Source organism: Encephalitozoon romaleae, chromosome IX (genome assembly GCF_000280035.1).
Source record: "Encephalitozoon romaleae SJ-2008 chromosome IX, partial sequence".
NCBI classification, from domain to species: Eukaryota; Fungi; Microsporidia; family Unikaryonidae; genus Encephalitozoon; species Encephalitozoon romaleae.
The window spans coordinates 13,731-30,460 of NW_008806271.1; the positions used below are offsets into that span (position 1 = coordinate 13,731).

At 40.1% G+C, this 16,730-nt stretch overlaps 11 protein-coding genes across 11 annotated transcripts; 5 read left to right on the top strand and 6 right to left on the bottom strand.

Annotated features, from left to right (window-relative positions):
* Window positions 1–46: 46 nt before the first annotated feature.
* On the top strand, window positions 47–1,504 carry EROM_090110 (protein transport protein Sec61 subunit alpha; the record flags this gene model as incomplete). The annotated part of the gene is made up of 2 exons (XM_009266851.1): window positions 47–53; window positions 87–1,504. 2 exons carry the CDS (start codon window positions 47–49, stop codon window positions 1,502–1,504), a joined length of 1,425 nt encoding a protein of 474 aa, XP_009265126.1.
* Window positions 1,505–1,577: 73 nt separating this feature from the next.
* EROM_090120 (O-sialoglycoprotein endopeptidase) lies at window positions 1,578–2,564 on the top strand (the record flags this gene model as incomplete). The annotated part of the gene is made up of 1 exon (XM_009266852.1): window positions 1,578–2,564. One exon carries the CDS (start codon window positions 1,578–1,580, stop codon window positions 2,562–2,564), a length of 987 nt encoding a protein of 328 aa, XP_009265127.1.
* A 30-nt stretch (window positions 2,565–2,594) lies between these two features.
* Window positions 2,595–4,991, bottom strand: EROM_090130 (HrpA-like helicase; the record flags this gene model as incomplete). The annotated part of the gene is made up of 1 exon (XM_009266853.1): window positions 2,595–4,991. The coding sequence occupies one exon, from the start codon at window positions 4,989–4,991 to the stop codon at window positions 2,595–2,597; it is 2,397 nt and encodes a 798-aa protein (XP_009265128.1).
* An 88-nt stretch (window positions 4,992–5,079) lies between these two features.
* EROM_090140 (hypothetical protein) lies at window positions 5,080–7,635 on the bottom strand (the record flags this gene model as incomplete). Its single annotated transcript, XM_009266854.1, has 1 exon — window positions 5,080–7,635. The coding sequence occupies one exon, from the start codon at window positions 7,633–7,635 to the stop codon at window positions 5,080–5,082; it is 2,556 nt and encodes an 851-aa protein (XP_009265129.1).
* A 126-nt stretch (window positions 7,636–7,761) lies between these two features.
* Window positions 7,762–8,358, bottom strand: EROM_090150 (GTP-binding protein; the record flags this gene model as incomplete). The annotated part of the gene is made up of 1 exon (XM_009266855.1): window positions 7,762–8,358. One exon carries the CDS (start codon window positions 8,356–8,358, stop codon window positions 7,762–7,764), a length of 597 nt encoding a protein of 198 aa, XP_009265130.1.
* A 153-nt stretch (window positions 8,359–8,511) lies between these two features.
* EROM_090160 (hypothetical protein) lies at window positions 8,512–9,981 on the top strand (the record flags this gene model as incomplete). The annotated part of the gene is made up of 1 exon (XM_009266856.1): window positions 8,512–9,981. The coding sequence occupies one exon, from the start codon at window positions 8,512–8,514 to the stop codon at window positions 9,979–9,981; it is 1,470 nt and encodes a 489-aa protein (XP_009265131.1).
* A 113-nt stretch (window positions 9,982–10,094) lies between these two features.
* On the bottom strand, window positions 10,095–11,354 carry EROM_090170 (hypothetical protein; the record flags this gene model as incomplete). Its single annotated transcript, XM_009266857.1, has 1 exon — window positions 10,095–11,354. The coding sequence occupies one exon, from the start codon at window positions 11,352–11,354 to the stop codon at window positions 10,095–10,097; it is 1,260 nt and encodes a 419-aa protein (XP_009265132.1).
* Window positions 11,355–11,613: 259 nt separating this feature from the next.
* On the top strand, window positions 11,614–12,813 carry EROM_090180 (leucine-rich repeat-containing protein; the record flags this gene model as incomplete). The annotated part of the gene is made up of 1 exon (XM_009266858.1): window positions 11,614–12,813. One exon carries the CDS (start codon window positions 11,614–11,616, stop codon window positions 12,811–12,813), a length of 1,200 nt encoding a protein of 399 aa, XP_009265133.1.
* A 15-nt stretch (window positions 12,814–12,828) lies between these two features.
* On the bottom strand, window positions 12,829–14,991 carry EROM_090190 (hypothetical protein; the record flags this gene model as incomplete). The annotated part of the gene is made up of 1 exon (XM_009266859.1): window positions 12,829–14,991. The coding sequence occupies one exon, from the start codon at window positions 14,989–14,991 to the stop codon at window positions 12,829–12,831; it is 2,163 nt and encodes a 720-aa protein (XP_009265134.1).
* Window positions 14,992–15,368: 377 nt separating this feature from the next.
* On the top strand, window positions 15,369–15,851 carry EROM_090200 (hypothetical protein; the record flags this gene model as incomplete). The annotated part of the gene is made up of 1 exon (XM_009266860.1): window positions 15,369–15,851. The coding sequence occupies one exon, from the start codon at window positions 15,369–15,371 to the stop codon at window positions 15,849–15,851; it is 483 nt and encodes a 160-aa protein (XP_009265135.1).
* A 22-nt stretch (window positions 15,852–15,873) lies between these two features.
* On the bottom strand, window positions 15,874–16,671 carry EROM_090210 (DHHC zinc finger domain-containing protein; the record flags this gene model as incomplete). Its single annotated transcript, XM_009266861.1, has 1 exon — window positions 15,874–16,671. One exon carries the CDS (start codon window positions 16,669–16,671, stop codon window positions 15,874–15,876), a length of 798 nt encoding a protein of 265 aa, XP_009265136.1.
* Window positions 16,672–16,730: the final 59 nt, after the last annotated feature.

Sequence of the window (16,730 nt, forward strand, 5' to 3'; positions counted from 1 at the left end):
AATGTAGATACATTGAGTATTAAAAATAAAAATGTTCCCACCCCCAATGTCATGTAAGTGAAGTTAAACATTAGAGCTAATTTTAGTCAACCTTCTGCACGTTGTTAAGCCTTTGGTGCCTTACATCCCCGATGTTCAGTCTCCATCTAGGACAATTACTTTCCACGAAAGATTTATCTGGACAACACTTGCAATCTTGATATATTTGGTCTCATCCCAGGTCCCTTTGTTTGGAATAATCTCGAATGATGCAGCAGATCCTTTGCAATGGATGAGAGCAATGATGGCATCCAACAGAGGAACACTTATGGACCTTGGAACAAGCCCTGTGGTCACATCTAGCCTTATAATGCAATTCCTAACCATGTCTGAGATATTGAAGGTTGATTGGTCCATTAAAGAGGATAAGAATCTACACAATGCAACACAGAGGCTTATATCACTTATAATGACAGTTGGGCAAGCGTTCGTGCAAGTGTACACAGGATTCTACGGCAGTCCAAAGAGCCTTGGAACGATCTATTGCCTCCTCCTTGTTATGCAGCTAATCTTTTCAGGTGTCATAATAATACTCTTGGATGAGCTACTTCAGAAGGGATATGGCCTTGGAAATGGAGTCAATCTGTTTATTGCAACAAATGTCTGCGAAAGTATTGTTTGGAAAGCTTTCAGCCCAAAGGTGCTTTTCACTGGACGGGGTATAGAATTCGAAGGGTCGGTGATTGCATTATTCCATCTTCTAGTTGTAAGAAAAAACAAATTTGCAGCAATATACGAAGCTTTCTTCAGGCAAAATCTTCCAAACTTATTTTCACTACTTTCGACTGTTCTTCTGTTTACACTTGTAATATACCTTCAGGGCATAAGAGTTGAGCTTCCAACTGAGTCTTCACAAGTTAGGGGGCATGTGGCCAAATTCCCTATAAAGCTGCTTTATACATCTACTATGCCCATCATCGCTCAGAACTACATAGTCGGACATATTTCATCCATTTCTTCATTCCTCTACAGGAGATGGCCTCAGAATCTAGTTGTCAAAATCCTTGGGGTCTGGAATACATCAAAGGGGGGAAGATACATGCCTGTAAGTGGAATCAGTTATTATATCACATCTCCAGAATCCATTCTTGAGGGCTTAAGAGATCCTCTGCGATTTTTTGCCTATCTCTCTATCATGCTTTTAACATCAGCCATTCTTAGCACGTCATGGCTTGAACTGAATGAGCTATCTCCAGAAAAGGCTGCACAGAAACTCAAGGAGTCAAGGATGAGATTGAAAGGAGTAAGAGAGGCGAGCACGGCCACCGTTCTTTCTAGATATATCCCGACTGCAGCATTTCTTGGTGGAATTCTTACTTCCATGGTTGTGATACTGTCCAATCTTTTTGATGCCATTGGAAGCGGTACAAACATTTTCCTGGCCACCTCGATTGTAAATCAGTACTTGGATATGTTTGCCAAAGAAACAACCCAGAAAAACAGTGAAATAGGTTTTATCGAGTAAAATTATTTTCGTGGCCAGAGAGCTCCTTTTTTGTGATAATAAAAATTTACCTTTAATTCGCAGGATGATAGCAATGGGACTAGAAGGAAGTGCTAACAAACTAGGCATAGGCATAATGAAAGATAATACAATACTAGCAAATGAAAGATTCACATATGCACCTCCTCCAGGCGAAGGGTTTATCCCTGCAAAAACTGCCGAGCACCATCGCTCCAAGATCCTGGATCTTATAGCCATATCATTGGAGAAGGCTGCAATATGCCTTAGCGATGTTGATGTATTCTGTTATACAAAGGGGCCAGGGATGGGCTTGCCCTTAGCCGTAGTTGCTACTGTTGCTCGTACATTGAGTCTGTATTGCAACAAACCGCTCATTCCTGTAAACCACTGTATAGCTCACATAGAAATGGGAAGGTTCATGACTAAAGCAGAAAACCCTGTCGTTTTATATGCTAGTGGGGGAAATACCCAGATCATAGCATATCACAATAAAAGATATAGGATATTTGGAGAAACATTGGACATAGCTGTTGGGAATTGTATAGATAGATTCGCTAGGGCACTCAGGTTGCCAAACTTTCCTGCGCCAGGACTCAGTGTAGAGAGATATGCAAAGCTTGGAAAAAATTATATCGAGCTTCCTTATGTCGTGAAGGGAATGGATGTTTCTTTCTCTGGAATTCTATCGAATATAAAAAGCAAGATTGTAGAGAATGATCAGATGAAGTATGATCTATGCTACTCTCTGCAGGAAACAATCTTTTCGGCATTGGTTGAAGTCACTGAAAGAGCAATGGCTTTCAGCAATTCCAAAGAGGTTTTGATTGTTGGCGGTGTTGGTTGCAATCTAAGGCTTCAAGAGATGATGAGTATAATGGCAAAAGAGCGTGGAGGAATATCTTATGGAATGGACGAGAGGTTTTGCATAGATAATGGGCTAATGATTGCATATGCAGGGATGCTTATGGCTAAAAGTGGGTCTTCTTTTAACCTGGATGAATGCTTTGTTACGCAGAGATATAGAACAGATTCGGTAGAAGTGGCTTGGAGAGATGACTAGAGCAAAATAAACCATAACATAATAATAATTTTACAACCTATGCCTTCTAATCTTTTTAGGGAGCTCGGAGAATTCTTCATGATCCTCTGAAGATCCATCCCATTTCTCAAACCTATCATAAAGGTCTTCGTCCAAACCAAGACTGCATCTAGTCGTGAATCCTGACTTCAGCCCTAACATGCTAGAAAAGCTATGTTCAAGCTCATTCCTTTCCCCTCCTTTTGTTTCGCTAGTGATGTCACTATGGACAAGATGCTTTCTACCACTAAGAATTGCACTTCTATCCCTATAGTAGTTCCCTGCCTCCTCAAGAATTACTTGCGGATTTATATCCGAGCAACAATATATATACTCTGTCTTTGTGCTGAGATGTCTATAAAATAAAACATACTGACTAGTGCAATCCCTGAGCATACTTGAAGGATGAATCTTACATACTCGAAAGTTGCTTAGACAAATATATTTTTTGTCCTTTTTCCTTGCTATATTGTAATATATTGAAGATACTATACATCTTTGAATTCTACTTGGAGATCTCGAGTTGGATATTTTTACGCCTTTTCCTTGAAGAGTCATTAGTATTGTCTTTTTGGTTTCCATTGCTTTTTTCAACGCCTCCTCATTAATCTTCATTCGACTGCACCATTCATTTCTATTCTTCTGCATCATAAACTCATTGAAGATATTCAGGAGAGTCATGAAATCACAGGCCTGATCGCATAGAGGCGACGACTTGTCAAATCCCTCAAAAAAAACATTGTAAACGCTAAGCATACTGACTATAGTTGCTATTTCATCAACAACTCCATACCTTGGGGAATTCAAAACCATTCTTGCTAGCGGTGGTTCTAGCCTTAGCTCGCTCATTTCTTTTCCATCCTTGGTTAGGAGGCCCTTGCGGCATACAGCTCCTAAGCGATAGAGAAGAAGTAGAGCATCTTGAATCAGCTCGGGGGAGGGACTATCAATAAAATCAAACTCAAATATGTCTCCTACACCATGCCTTAAGAGAAGAAGGACAACTTCGTGTATGTTAGTTCTTTGGATTTCCGGAACGGGTGATGGGAGTAGATCATTCTCATAGGTGCTTGATGTGTACATCCGATAGCATACACCCGGCCTTGTTCTTCCGGCACGGCCTGCCCTTTGGTCTGCATTTGCCCTACTCACTGGAACAGTCACCAAAGACTCTCCTGTATCATAATTGTAGACACTTATCTTCTGGAGCCCGGTGTCTATAACATACCCAATGTTTGGGATGGTCAAAGATGTTTCTGCTATGTTTGTAGAAACAATGCATTTCCTTATATTCCTCTCTACCTTGAACACCTTGCTCTGCATTTCCTCAGAAAGCTGGCTGTAAAACGGAAAAGCCTTAAGATCTGCATCTTCATCTTCCCCTTTTCCTTCACTGAGGCATTTGTTTCTAGCCCAATAATTCACTATTCCCACAACTCCCTCCACATCGTTTCTTCCTGTCATGAAGACTAGAATGTCTCCTTCTTCACAGCTTTCATGGATATGAAGGATCTTCTTAACTGTCCATTCAACATAGTCGTCAACATTCATGCTTAAATATTGGATATCCACTGGATATGTTCTGCCTTCAATGTTGAAAGTCGAACATCCAAAATAATCACAGAACTTCTGAGCTTCTATTGTAGCGCTCATTACTATAAGCTTCAGATCATCCCTTTTCTTCAAAGCTGACTTTAGTAATCCCATTGTGATGTCTAGATTTGCACTCCTCTCATGTGCCTCATCTAGTATCACTACAGAATACTTTCTAAGTAGGCTATCTCCCAGTAATTCCTGAAGAAAAATCCCCTCTGTCATGTATCTTATTTTTGTCTTCTGAGTCGTTGTATTATCAAATCTTATGGAATATCCTACCACAGATCCCATATCTCTTTCTAAAGTAGAAGCCAAACTAGTCACTGCCGCTCTTCTAGGTTGTGTACACCCTATGATCCCTTTATCTCCATACCCTTCCAGATATAGATATCTCGGCACCTGTGTACTCTTTCCGGATCCCGCCTCTCCTACTAAAACTGTTACTTGGTGCTTTCTTATAAACTCCATTAGGCCATGTTTGAAGCCCTCAATTGGAAGCTTCCTCAGCACTCTTTTGCCAATTCCTCCCTTTATAGATGGTATCGTACAGCTACGGGGTTGCTCGTTTAGGAATATGCTTCCCTTCTTGGCTATCGCACTTATTTCCGTGCCTGGTTTCTCTACCTCCACTTTGTTCTGAAAAGTAGAATCGGCCATTTTGTTTCCTGGAAACTCATTCAAATCCTCGTTATACACCAAATCTGGAACCAAGCTAGTCTCTTCATCAGAATACGTTTCCTCCACACTTAGCCCAGCCGCCTTCATCTTCCGAAGCTCCCACCTCCTAATATCTCTAGACTTGTTGTATCTCATAAGCTTGGGTATGAAAATCGTAATCCAAAAAGGTCATGCATGTTTAATATCTCTCAACCATTCGGAAGCAAATAGAATGCTTCAATCTTCATTCTTTTTTACTTAAAACTCCAGGAATACTCTTATTCCCAGCGCTTTTTCTATTTGCATACATAGATGTAACATTCATGTCTAACCCACCTTTGGTTGGAATCCCCATTCCCATCTTCGGCTTTGGTATTTCTCTAGGCTTTAGCACCGGACTATCTCCTTTCTTACTTTCATTGGAAGTTCCTCCCACCCACTTCTTCTCCACAGGGTCATATCGGAAGTCGTCATCAATATCAATCTTTGCTTTATGAACAGGTTCCTTCTTAAACACATTCAAGAACCCAAAGAATGACCCACTTTTTTTCTGTTCCTTTTTCTTTGTTCCCGGATCGGAAGGTTCATCGTCAATAAACCTAGAAAGAAATAAGCTTGTATCGTCTTCGCTTCTAACTTCCTCTTCTCTTTTATTGCCTTCGAAGAAGTCTGCAAAGCTCTTTGATTGCTTTGTATCCATGTATAAATTATTCCGCTCTTTAATGTCACAAGGCATGCTGTTAACAGATAGTTCCTCATCCTTCGCTTTTGTTTCTCCTTCATCATGTTTCAATAGGATTTCCTCTTGAGGCAGGCTGTATATACCATTCTTTTTAATCTCACTAACCTTCAATATCTGCTCGTATTCACCTGCCGATGGCTTACCACTCTCTTCTACTTTTAATACTTCATTTACTGCTTCTCTCTTTTCAAACTTAGCATCTATTCCAATCACTTTACTATCTGAGATAGATAGCATTGCATCGCTTTTACTGCTCAAGCTAGGAATCCTAGACCCAAGATCACATCTGGAGGCAAGTTCCTGGCTAGTGGCCTCTAAGGACACGTCCGAAGAGACAGGAGCCTCAATCTTCTTAGGATCATCCTCAAGACTATCCACATTAAGAATCTTTTTGATTCCAAAGTCAAAGACACTCTTAAGACCAAAAGACCATCTAGTCTCAAACACAGAGTCAAGATCTCCCCCAAGCTCCTTTCTAAAGCACTTTCTATTTGCTTTGAAGTACTCCTCCGCCTTCGTTCTGTCAAACTCTATTCCAGTTGAAACAAACTCATACTTAAGAATGTCAATGTCTTTTACACTTCTACCAGTATACTCGACATAACAAAGGATATTGAGTACCTCAAAATTCTTGCTAAACATCCATAGGTACTTATTGATATCAATAACCCCAAGGAAGTACGACGCCAATACCACAAACAACGCATCAGGAACGCTAACACCAAAGACCTGCATTATAAAGTCATTATTAACATCCGCATTCCTGGTGCTTAAAACTTCTCTAATGTATTTTTTCCAATCTCCATGAAACTTAAAAGGACACCTTGAAAACCCAAGTGCAGAGGATATCAACTGAGCGTAGGGGCTGTCACAGTACTTCTCCAAGAACCTATTTCCAATGTCTTTTGTCCATTTCGATAGCAGAATCCCAGCCTCCCATATCTCATTTTCAATTGCATATTCAAGAGCCTTGTCCGGATCCTCCATGCATAACCCTATAAGCTTATTCATATTCTCTGCACTAACAGACCTATTAATATCCCTACTGCAATAAGCCGGCCTTGAAGTAGAAACAATGCTAGTAATACTGTCTATAGACGGTGTTTTCAATTGGATCAGTTCATAAACATGCTGATATCTATCATCCCTGTTATTTCGACTTGCGATAAAATTAGAAGGCTTAATGTCTGGAAGAACGTAATCAAGCCTGTACCACTGAGAAATATTTATGTAATTCTGAATTGCCTCTCCTTGCATATTGAATCTTTTTTGAGAAGACATAAAAACAGTAAGTAGGCTTCCACATACAAATCGTGCTAAGGGCTTAGGTTTCATGGGATCCATCTTGGAGTTCAGGGGTTTTAATGGAGGCTTAGTAACTGAGTCCTCAGAATCAGGCTTTTCATGCTCCATGCTATCTTCTTGCTCTTCCTCATCTTTTTTAACGTGCTCCTCTGCTACATAAGATGCATGTTTCAATGAATCTGTTGTGCTTTTGAAATCATCTTCATCGTTAGAAGGTCCCTTCTCTATGTTCATATTGGTCACTTCCCCTACTATAAACTCTTCGTCATCATCATCATCCCAAAGAAAATCCATTTCATCCACAGAAGACACTTTTGGCCCTGCCTCGCTTAAGATCCCAGAAGTAGTGTTTACTTCTGATTTCAACCCCGTGCCTTTATCATGGGTATTTTCTACCTCATCATTACCTTTATCATCCTCAGGCTCTTCCTCTCCAAGAGACTTATCTTTCTCTTCTTCCCTATAGGCTTGAACCTCTTCTATGTTCTCATCCTTTCTCTTATCCCTGCCACTTTCCTGAAAATCATTCATTCTTTCACAAACAACTTCTTCAGAATTCTCCTCCGGTGCATCCTTCTTGCTTTCATCAGAGCCTTCGACCTTTTGGATTCCATCCTTAATTTCAGGTCTCGGACACTCAACATTCCTCTTGGGCTTGAAAAGCAGACCTATCTCAGACTCATACTCACTATCACTCTCGCTTAAGATCTTCCAAAAGTCGTCGTCGTCCTTACCAGACCCATTGTTTTTCATGGACTAAAATTTGGCCCCATTTTTAAAGATCCTTCAGACCTCAAATAAGTCACTTAGTTACCAAAACAAACCTTTAATTCTAGTATCTAAACAAGTTGTTAGTGACATAATTTAAAGCCCACCTCACTAGCAGCACCTTCTTCCCTTTACAAATCTTATGTTTTCAGGCCTAACAGTACTTTCATCCTCCATGGGGTTTTCCAAGTCCTCTTCAATAAGCCTATCAACAGCCCTGACAAGGTCCTCAATCCCTTCATGCTTCATAGCACACGTCTCAACATACTCACCCCCGTGTTTCTTGGCCTTTCTGGTTCCCACCTCTTTATACCACCCCCGTGTTTCTTCATCGGCAAGATCTCTCTTGTTTCCCACCACTAGGATCCTGGCCTTACTCCCAAGGCTTTCACTAGTCTTGGAAAGCGTATTAATCCAATGATCTATCCTTTCAAATGAGGACTTGTCCTTCATATCAAAGACGATGATTGCTAAGAAGGAGTTCCTTGTATAGTTCGGTATAATCGAATTGAATCTTTCTTGGCCTGCAGTATCCCATAACTGAAGACGAACCCTATGGCCGCTAACAACAATAGTTGTACTAACGAAATCTAATCCAATCGTGGGCCCATACGACCTCTGCACCTCCTGATGTAAATACTGGGACATTAAGGTGGTCTTTCCAACGTTAGAGCTCCCTAGAAACACTATTTTGTAGGTCGACCTCATTTGAATCCCTGCCCTTTTTGTTTATTTTTATACATCCACACAAATACAGAAGGCCCTATGCTTTGTTTTGGAAATTCGTTAGATGTTTAGGATGAGGTACTTCATATTTTCGTTTGTTAACCTGTGCCGCAAGATCTATCCCCAACCCCGCCAATGTTTCTGAAGAAACTTCTTGCCATGGCAACGAAGAATGAAACACTGGTACACACTACAAGCACATATACAATGTACGACACCACCTTCGAAAATAAAAATGCTACAAAGCTTGTCTTTACACAAACGCTGGAAGCCTATTCGTTTTTGAAGAAGATAAAGCATGATACAATAATCGGTATTTATAAGCTGAATGTAGAAAAGAAATACCTGGTGACAAGAAGATTATTTCCCTTTTACTCTGTGTTCAAGAAAGAAGCCAAGGAATTCAACAAATACATATCTCTCAAAATAGCACAGGCGATAATGTTCCTCCATGACCAATGCAATATAGTCCACAGAAACGTTGTGGCAGACTCTCTATTCTTCAATGAGGAAGGAGGGATAGTCCTTGGAGGATTTGAGAAGAGTAGAAAAAGCAACACATTTGATGAAGACGGCATAATGTTCAGTAATCTTGTGAGTGAATTGGTAGGGACCAATACGAATCTTCTAGACTTTGTCAAAAACGGGGGATTCTGCTCCGACATATTCTTTGACCTGGAAATAGCATTCTTTGGCTACAAATCTTTTACCACCGAGCAGAAACTGGACTTCGTTTCCAAAATGAGAAGGGAGAAGAATGAGTTTGTGGATATTCACAAAAGGAGAATATCTTGGATGGTTCTTGGAGATATAAGTTCGGATGCTCCAAAGGACTTTAAGATACTGGCTGTTGACTTCATCCTGTGTTTCGATGTCCCTGACATGGAGGAGTTTTTGCCTCCCTTGTTTTCGATACTAGATACAGGTATAAGGTTCTATCTCCTCAGAAACTCTGAAAAATACATAGGCAAGGTTTCCTCCCTGGATCCTGTAATAAAAAGCCTATCGCTTGGCATTAAATGTAAAGACAAGCAACTTAGAGAAGAAACAATTGTGTTTATTAAAGAGAACATACCTATGATATCCCAGAGGCAACAATCTGAGATATTGGAGACTATGTACGGATATGTATCGGACGAACAAGGAATACAGTCCGTTCTTAGATTTCTCCATGATGTAAAACCTGTCTTCAAGAAGTCAGATGTTGTCTATAGAATCCTCTGTAAATACTTGATTCAATCCAAATCAAAGGTGCAGGTCCTTTGTACAATGGAGATCTTTTATGAAACTTTTGACAACTTTAAGATGACCACGGAGCTTTTGCCTCTTCTTTGTGGGTATCTATCTAATAGGCATGCCCAACCTGCAGTGTTTTCACTCATAGAAAAGATCCTTGTCCATCTCAAGGAGCATAAGACAGAGATAATAGACAAAGAGTGGAGAATCGGTAGCATTAAGAACATTTTCAAGCCAAAGTCTTCTCTGCAACAGGAGGTTATATATGGCGAAAAGGGAGAAGCACAGCCAGCCAAGATACAAAGTGAATCGGACAAGGAGTGTAAAGAGCATAAGGATCCAAATGATGAATGGGATGATCCATGGTGATAGAAAACCCTAATCCCACAAGAGAATAAATATACAAGTTGAATTTATTGTGTACAAACCCAAGCCAGACGCCTGGTGGTAGTGTGTTTTCCTTGGTTTACAATCTGATAGTTCTAACCCTCTTCGTCGTGCATCCTAGCATACTTTGAAAGGCAAATGAGAGGCATCTTGCCTTCTTCACTATTCCATCCCTGCTCGAGTATTCTTTTCTGCTCATCATTGTATCCAAAGTGATTAAATAGCTCGCTTACAAAAGGCATGTTAGACTTTATGAGTCTTTGCGGATAGGTCTTCAAGGGGCCCAGGAATAGTGTTGCTATTCTGTCTTCATGTCTAACATAATGTTTAACACATAATTTGTAAGCAATTGGAAACCTTTCTGAGTCAAATGTCTGCGTGCTTTTGTGAAGATAATAATGTTCAAAGAGAGGCCCTCCGCAGAATGAACACTCTTGTACAGACAGGAGATATCCTATGAGTGACCTATGTATATTCCTTCGGACTCTCAGATTGTTTCTTACCAAATGCCTGGAGCAGGTTTCCTTGAGCGTGATGTCTCCGATGCATTCAATCGAGTCCTTAGAAGTAAAGTCACAGGATGAGGCCGTTAGCTCTATCAGAAAAGGAAGCTTCAGAATTTCCAGAGGGATGTTTTGAATCTTGTTATTGGAGATATTTAAGTATTTCAGCCCATAAAGCCTTCCTATCACTGGAGGAAGAACAGTAAATAAATTATCGTCTATATGGAGTGCGTTGAGGGCTTTCAGTGCTGAGATTCCTCTTGGAAGGGTGACCAGCAAGTTCTGAGACAGATTGAGCTCTCTAAGGTTCTTAAGCTGCCCGATTTCATCAGGTAGCTTTTGGATTCTGTTTTTTGAAAGTACCAAGACCTTAAGATTTGTTAAACATCCTATTTGCTGCGGAAGTCTTGTTAGATAATTACAGCATGCCTGTAAAACCTTCAAGTCCTGGATTTCTCCTATGCCTTCCGTTATCTCCACAACAAACTGTCTGCACATATACACCTGATTTTTGTCTTCTTTTAGGTTGTGGCGTATTACAGTCATTCTCTCCCCGCTAGCTAATATTTCCCGGGCAGTTTCCTCCCTGTTAACAACATTATGGTATATGTCTGCTTCCTTTCCCGTTATCTCTTCTGGCCTGGGAGACAGAGGAAGGTGCTTTAAAGCCAGTTTTTCAAAGCTGGCAAGTGAGCTTGCTAGATGAACACTTGGATAAGTCTCCAAAGACTTCGACACTTTATATGGGAACACATGGTCCTCAAGGTTGTATAGCCTTAGAACCCCAGGGGCGCTTGGATTTGATTTAGCAATGATCGGGTCCTTTCTTATATTACTAGCTGCATTCCCCATGCCTTCCGTTACTCCTTCTGAATTTAACGTTGTATTGTTTGATATCCTTGACACAATAAGTTTCTAGTTCTCAAATGTGACTTGCAACCTAGAAACAAGTTTCACCATCTCCATATTCAGGATGCAACAAGACTCATTTGCCTAGGATACGGAGTGCAGACATTGTTATCTCAACGGAGAAAAGAAAATACATTTATTTGTTAATTTGAAACAATCGTTGATATAGAAAAAATAAAAAGAGATTGAAACACTGCAAATAATGACAGAGGTTACTAGTGCCGATTATTCCAAGCAAGGATACCATGAAATACCAAAGATGGCGTATACCACACCCATCAATTGGCTTATACTCTCAGATAACAAAATAAGGGAAGTACCTGAAAGCATAAAGGAGCTCAAAACTCTCAGCAGGCTTGCATTAAATGATAACAGAATCGAAGAAATACACCCCGGCATAGGCTCCCTTGTGGGTCTCACCTGGATAGATCTGACTAGAAATCGACTTAGAGCATTACCTGACGAAATGGAAAATCTAAAGAGGGTCTCGGGGCTTGGCCTAAGCGAAAACAACTTCTCTGAAATCCCAAAGTGTATATTCAAGATGACAAACCTTCGGAAGTTCGGGTTTTTCTCAAACAAGATCAGAGCCATTCCAAAGGACATCAAGTTTCTTATAAACTTGATCAAAATAGATTTATCTAACAATGAGATTTCCTCACTTCCAGATGAGTTCTGCGAGTTAAGGAATCTAAATTGGCTGAACTTGTCCAACAATAAGTTACAAAAGCTTCCGGACGGGATCAACAATTTGGTGCGATTGGAGGAGCTTGGGCTTGGAGCAAACAACCTTACAGAGCTACCGGACATGAGCAACCTGAAGAAACTGAGAATACTTCCAGTCTTCAAGAACCAGCTCACACAAGTCAATCAAAGTATAGCTTGCCTCAATAGTATTGAGAAGCTCGACTTCAGTGATAACAACATCACAGAGTTTCCTGGGCATGTAATAGGTATTCAAACTCTAAGATACTTGAATCTGAAGTCAAACAAGATCTCGAAGATAGACCCAAGCACGTTCAAGAACCGAGTATCATCTGTCTCAATAATAGACGTGAGCGACAACCTTCTTAGTTGCATCCCTCTAAAGTTTTTCAAGACATTCTCAAATGTAACTGTAATAAGAGTAGGAGAAAATCCATTTGTCTACCATGAGAGTAGGCCTGCTCCCAGCCCAGGCTTGACAGAGTTATGCTACAACAAATGTCTGAATATGCAGTATAAATGTGAAGGATGGATTAGAAAACGATATCCTGATGTAAAAAACTGCGATGCTTGTAACAGACTGTTTACTACACAGCCACATCTAGGATATAGCCTTAGCTCTGTTGGAGATGGAAGTACCTTTGTTATTGAAAAGATGCTATGTTCTTATGATTGTTACAGAAATGAATATAAATAAAGATTTAATGCACTCTTACACTGGCCATATTGCCCGTCCTGAAGAAATCATGCCCAATACATCCTCAGAAATCGGATAGAATTCATGCAGATTGAACTTTTCATCAACCATCTCTCCCACCCGAGTGCTAAGGACCACCTCACATATAAAAAACAACGTCTTGTCATTCTTTTTGATTACCACTTTTCCCTCGTCTATCCTGTGAGGTTCCTTATTCAACGACATGGTCTTAAGCTTGGAGCATACTGTATAGAATTTGTTGAATGTACTCTGATCGACTTTCATTGAATATGTCTCATAGATCTGCTTGATTTTATGCTCATTACTGGAGCTTGCACATATAAGGCAAATAGAGGAGATAAAGAAGCCTATGTTCTTTATGTTCACCTGCCCAGTGTTGAGAAAGTATATCAGGGATCCAACAAGTGTTTTGCTTCTAACAATCTTTTCCTTCAAGTCCTCATCTAGATTGATCTCCATAAAGTATTCAACAAATTCCTGAAGCAATCTTTTATCGTTGTATGCTAACTGGACTTCAACATATTCTTCGCTGCTACCTCTATACTCCAGAAGTAAGGGAAGAAGCACATCTACCGGTATTTTCATGTGAGACAAGAAATACAGCACTGGAAATGTGGTCTCAAAGCTTAGTATCTGACTGACAAAGCACGAAGAGTGCTTTGAATGAGCATAGATTAGAAGCTCTGCAGTTGACCTTGGACAGAGGGTGGGCTTCTTCTCAGTAAGATAGGGCCTCACCGCGCTTACTATCATCAATATTTCCTTAATATTGCTACTGGCTAATGCTCTATTTATCAGCAGATCTGCATACTCGTCCAGGTCATCTCTTCCAAGAAGATACACTAAAGCAGATGGAATATCTGTTTCTATAAGCTCAAAAGTTCTTTCCTTAGGAAGTTTCCCCAAGAAAAAGTATTTGAGGTAGAACCACCTTCTTTCTCTGCATTCAGGAAGTTTTGCATTTTCCTTTTTAATTCTCTCAGAGCTTAGCTCCAGAAAAGTGGCTGTCCCCTTCAAGGATTTTATATGGAAATAGAACTCCCACGGCAGGTTACATTCATTCAGTAGGTCAATGTATTCCTTTCTCTGATTAGTAAAAACGCCTTTAAGGGCAAACTTAATGAACTTTAAGAGACATTCCACCTCACGACTTGTCCTTTTAGAGTTGTTCTCCTTGTTTTCCTTTGAACTTTCTGCAATCCCGATCAAAGAATCCTTGTAAGTCAGCATCCCAGACCTGAATATGTTGAAAACAACGGTTCTGACCCTATGACTTGTATCAAGAATCCTTTCATAGACGTCCAGTGAATGCTCGACAATGTCTTCAAAGGTAATCCTTTCTAATAATGTTATACGAACATTCTCGTCATAGTCGTTAGCAATTCTATGAAATATTTCATCATGTCTTGGCCTGCAGTTCTCGGCTAGTATCTTAATTATTCTCTTGTCTCTGTCTCCAATATAAAAATGGCAAAGCTTCTCAAAGTTCTTTTCAGACATTGCTGCAGTCAAGTACTTCAGTTTGCCTTGCCCTCTGATGTTTCTTACACATAGATGCTCTTTTAAAGAGAAGCTTGAATACACATCTGCATACACTTTGTCCTCGAAACTTTCCATTATTATAGTAACTGCAGGCATTGATATCTCTTTTGTAACTTCAATTATGCTGTTGGATGCAGGATCTTTAGGTATATGGAGGAGCACAGTCCTGACCACTTCTCTCACAATATCTTCGGCTCCCTCCTCTATCAATATAATAATAATCTCTTTCAGATACTTCTTTGCAGTCCCATTAACTACCTCTATCAGTCCGGCCAGTTTGGAGATCAAGATCTTGTCCGTTAGAAGACTAGGGATTCTATATGTAATAAACGTTTCCAGATTTATCTTTTCCTTTGGAAGAATATCTATGAGCAACCTGAAGAATCTATGCTTTTCTTCTCTACTTAGGAAGCATTTGGGAGCATTTATCCTTAGCACTTCAATGATACCGAGTAATGTGCTCGGAATTTCTCTCTGAAGCTCTATATTCCTCAACAGATATGCCAAGACATCTTCCTCAATGCAAGACCCTTGCGGGGTTTCCTTTAGTTTTAAATACACTTCAAATGCTTTGCTTTGTACTTCCACCTTTTTTGTTCTCTTTAGACTCTTCATCGGGGGCTGATGCAGCCATTCAAATCATTTATTACGCTACCTAACCCCAATCCAGGTAGATGGCAAACCTCGAAGACTTGAAAAGGCTCTACGACACATTCTCCTCTTCGGGTGCTTCCATATATCTCAGAGAGAAAGAAATAGTTGAGATAAGGTCATTTTTACATTCTAGGAAACCTATTCTTCACATTTGCGGAAGTCCAGGAACCGGGAAGACACATGTTACCACTCATGCCATAGAAGGGCCCTTTCTTTATGTAAACTATTATAACGAGAATGATATTCTTACAAAAATAAGGAACAGCAGTGCTCCTTTAGTGATTATTGATGAGTTTGATAAGTACTATAATGAAAAAAGAAATGAATGTCTACAGGCCATGTATCATTTAAAGGATAGGCAGAAGCTTATAACAATTTCCAATGATCTTCGGATGTCTGGTGATGTTCTGTTTTTCAAACCATATACTTCATCTGACATGGAGAAGATTCTGACTTATAAAATCTCAAAGGAGACTACATCGCGTGTTTTGAGTCCTGTAGCTATAAAGATCATATCAAAGAGGATAGGACCTTCCGGAGATCTAAGACAGCTGTTCAGATACGTCCAAGAGATTGTGGGGAGGAAAATAATAGAAGGGGGATCCGCGGAAATAGGCCCAAAGGATGTATCTCCTGAAAAAGAAAACAGAGAAGAGGGCCCGAACAATATACATCACAGTATCATTAGCTCGATTATTGTCAAGAATAAGAGGGCCTCAAGAATGGAAGTGTACTCAAAATATCTCAGAGAATGCCAGGAGATGAGAATTCCTTTCTATGACAGAACAGACTTTAATATTATATATGACATATACGCTTGATAGCATCCAATGCCTTCTAGATTTAAATGACCATGAGATCCTCAATACAATGATAATCATATGGAACTGGCCAGTGTTCCGTAGAGTATGTCTTGACAAAAGTGATTCCATCTCCAAAAGGCCCCATCAGAAAAAGGGTATAGGGGGGGCCTAATGTGTCTATGAGGTTGTTTATAACCCCTCTGTCATAAGGTGACCTGAGAAAAGGTGATCCTTGGTGCCTACTGATATCTTCTTGCTTAAGTTCTTCAATAAAAGTCATATTCATCAAGGCGAGTCTCAACTGCAAATAGAGGAAAAAAGGTGTCATTATTAGAAACACAAGTGACGACATCCCAGATAGCACTAGAATGTAGTAATCTCTTTTATGCCGAAGATGCCTATCGAAGAGCAGAATTGCTACAAATTCTCCACATACATATGTAAATATGAGTAAGTTGGCCAAGGACGTAAAAAACAGGAACCTTATGAAGTGTCCTTGATTATCGTAGTTCACGCAATTGTTTATCCAGAAGCAGTGGTGGTCCATCTTTTTTACACAGTGTCCACAGGATGAGCAGTGGTGGGCTCTCTCCGGCTTGTAGTTGTTGCATCTTTTACAGAATTTCCTTGCATGATGATTTGCTAGGCTGATTGCTTCTAGATCATATCTGACATGGCCTCTGTAAACTATGGAAAGCGCCAGGTAAATTATTGAGAAAATGCTCGAGAGTAGAAGTAAGGAAAGGTAGGCCCTTTTGAACGCAAATCGGGTGGGGAGGATTATTTCAGATACTGGAACTGTGTATGTGAGCATAAGTGAAGAAATTAGTAACACCATTCTAGAATTCGGTCTTACTTTAACCATCTAAAGGGTTTATTTATTTGCATTTTTAGAAT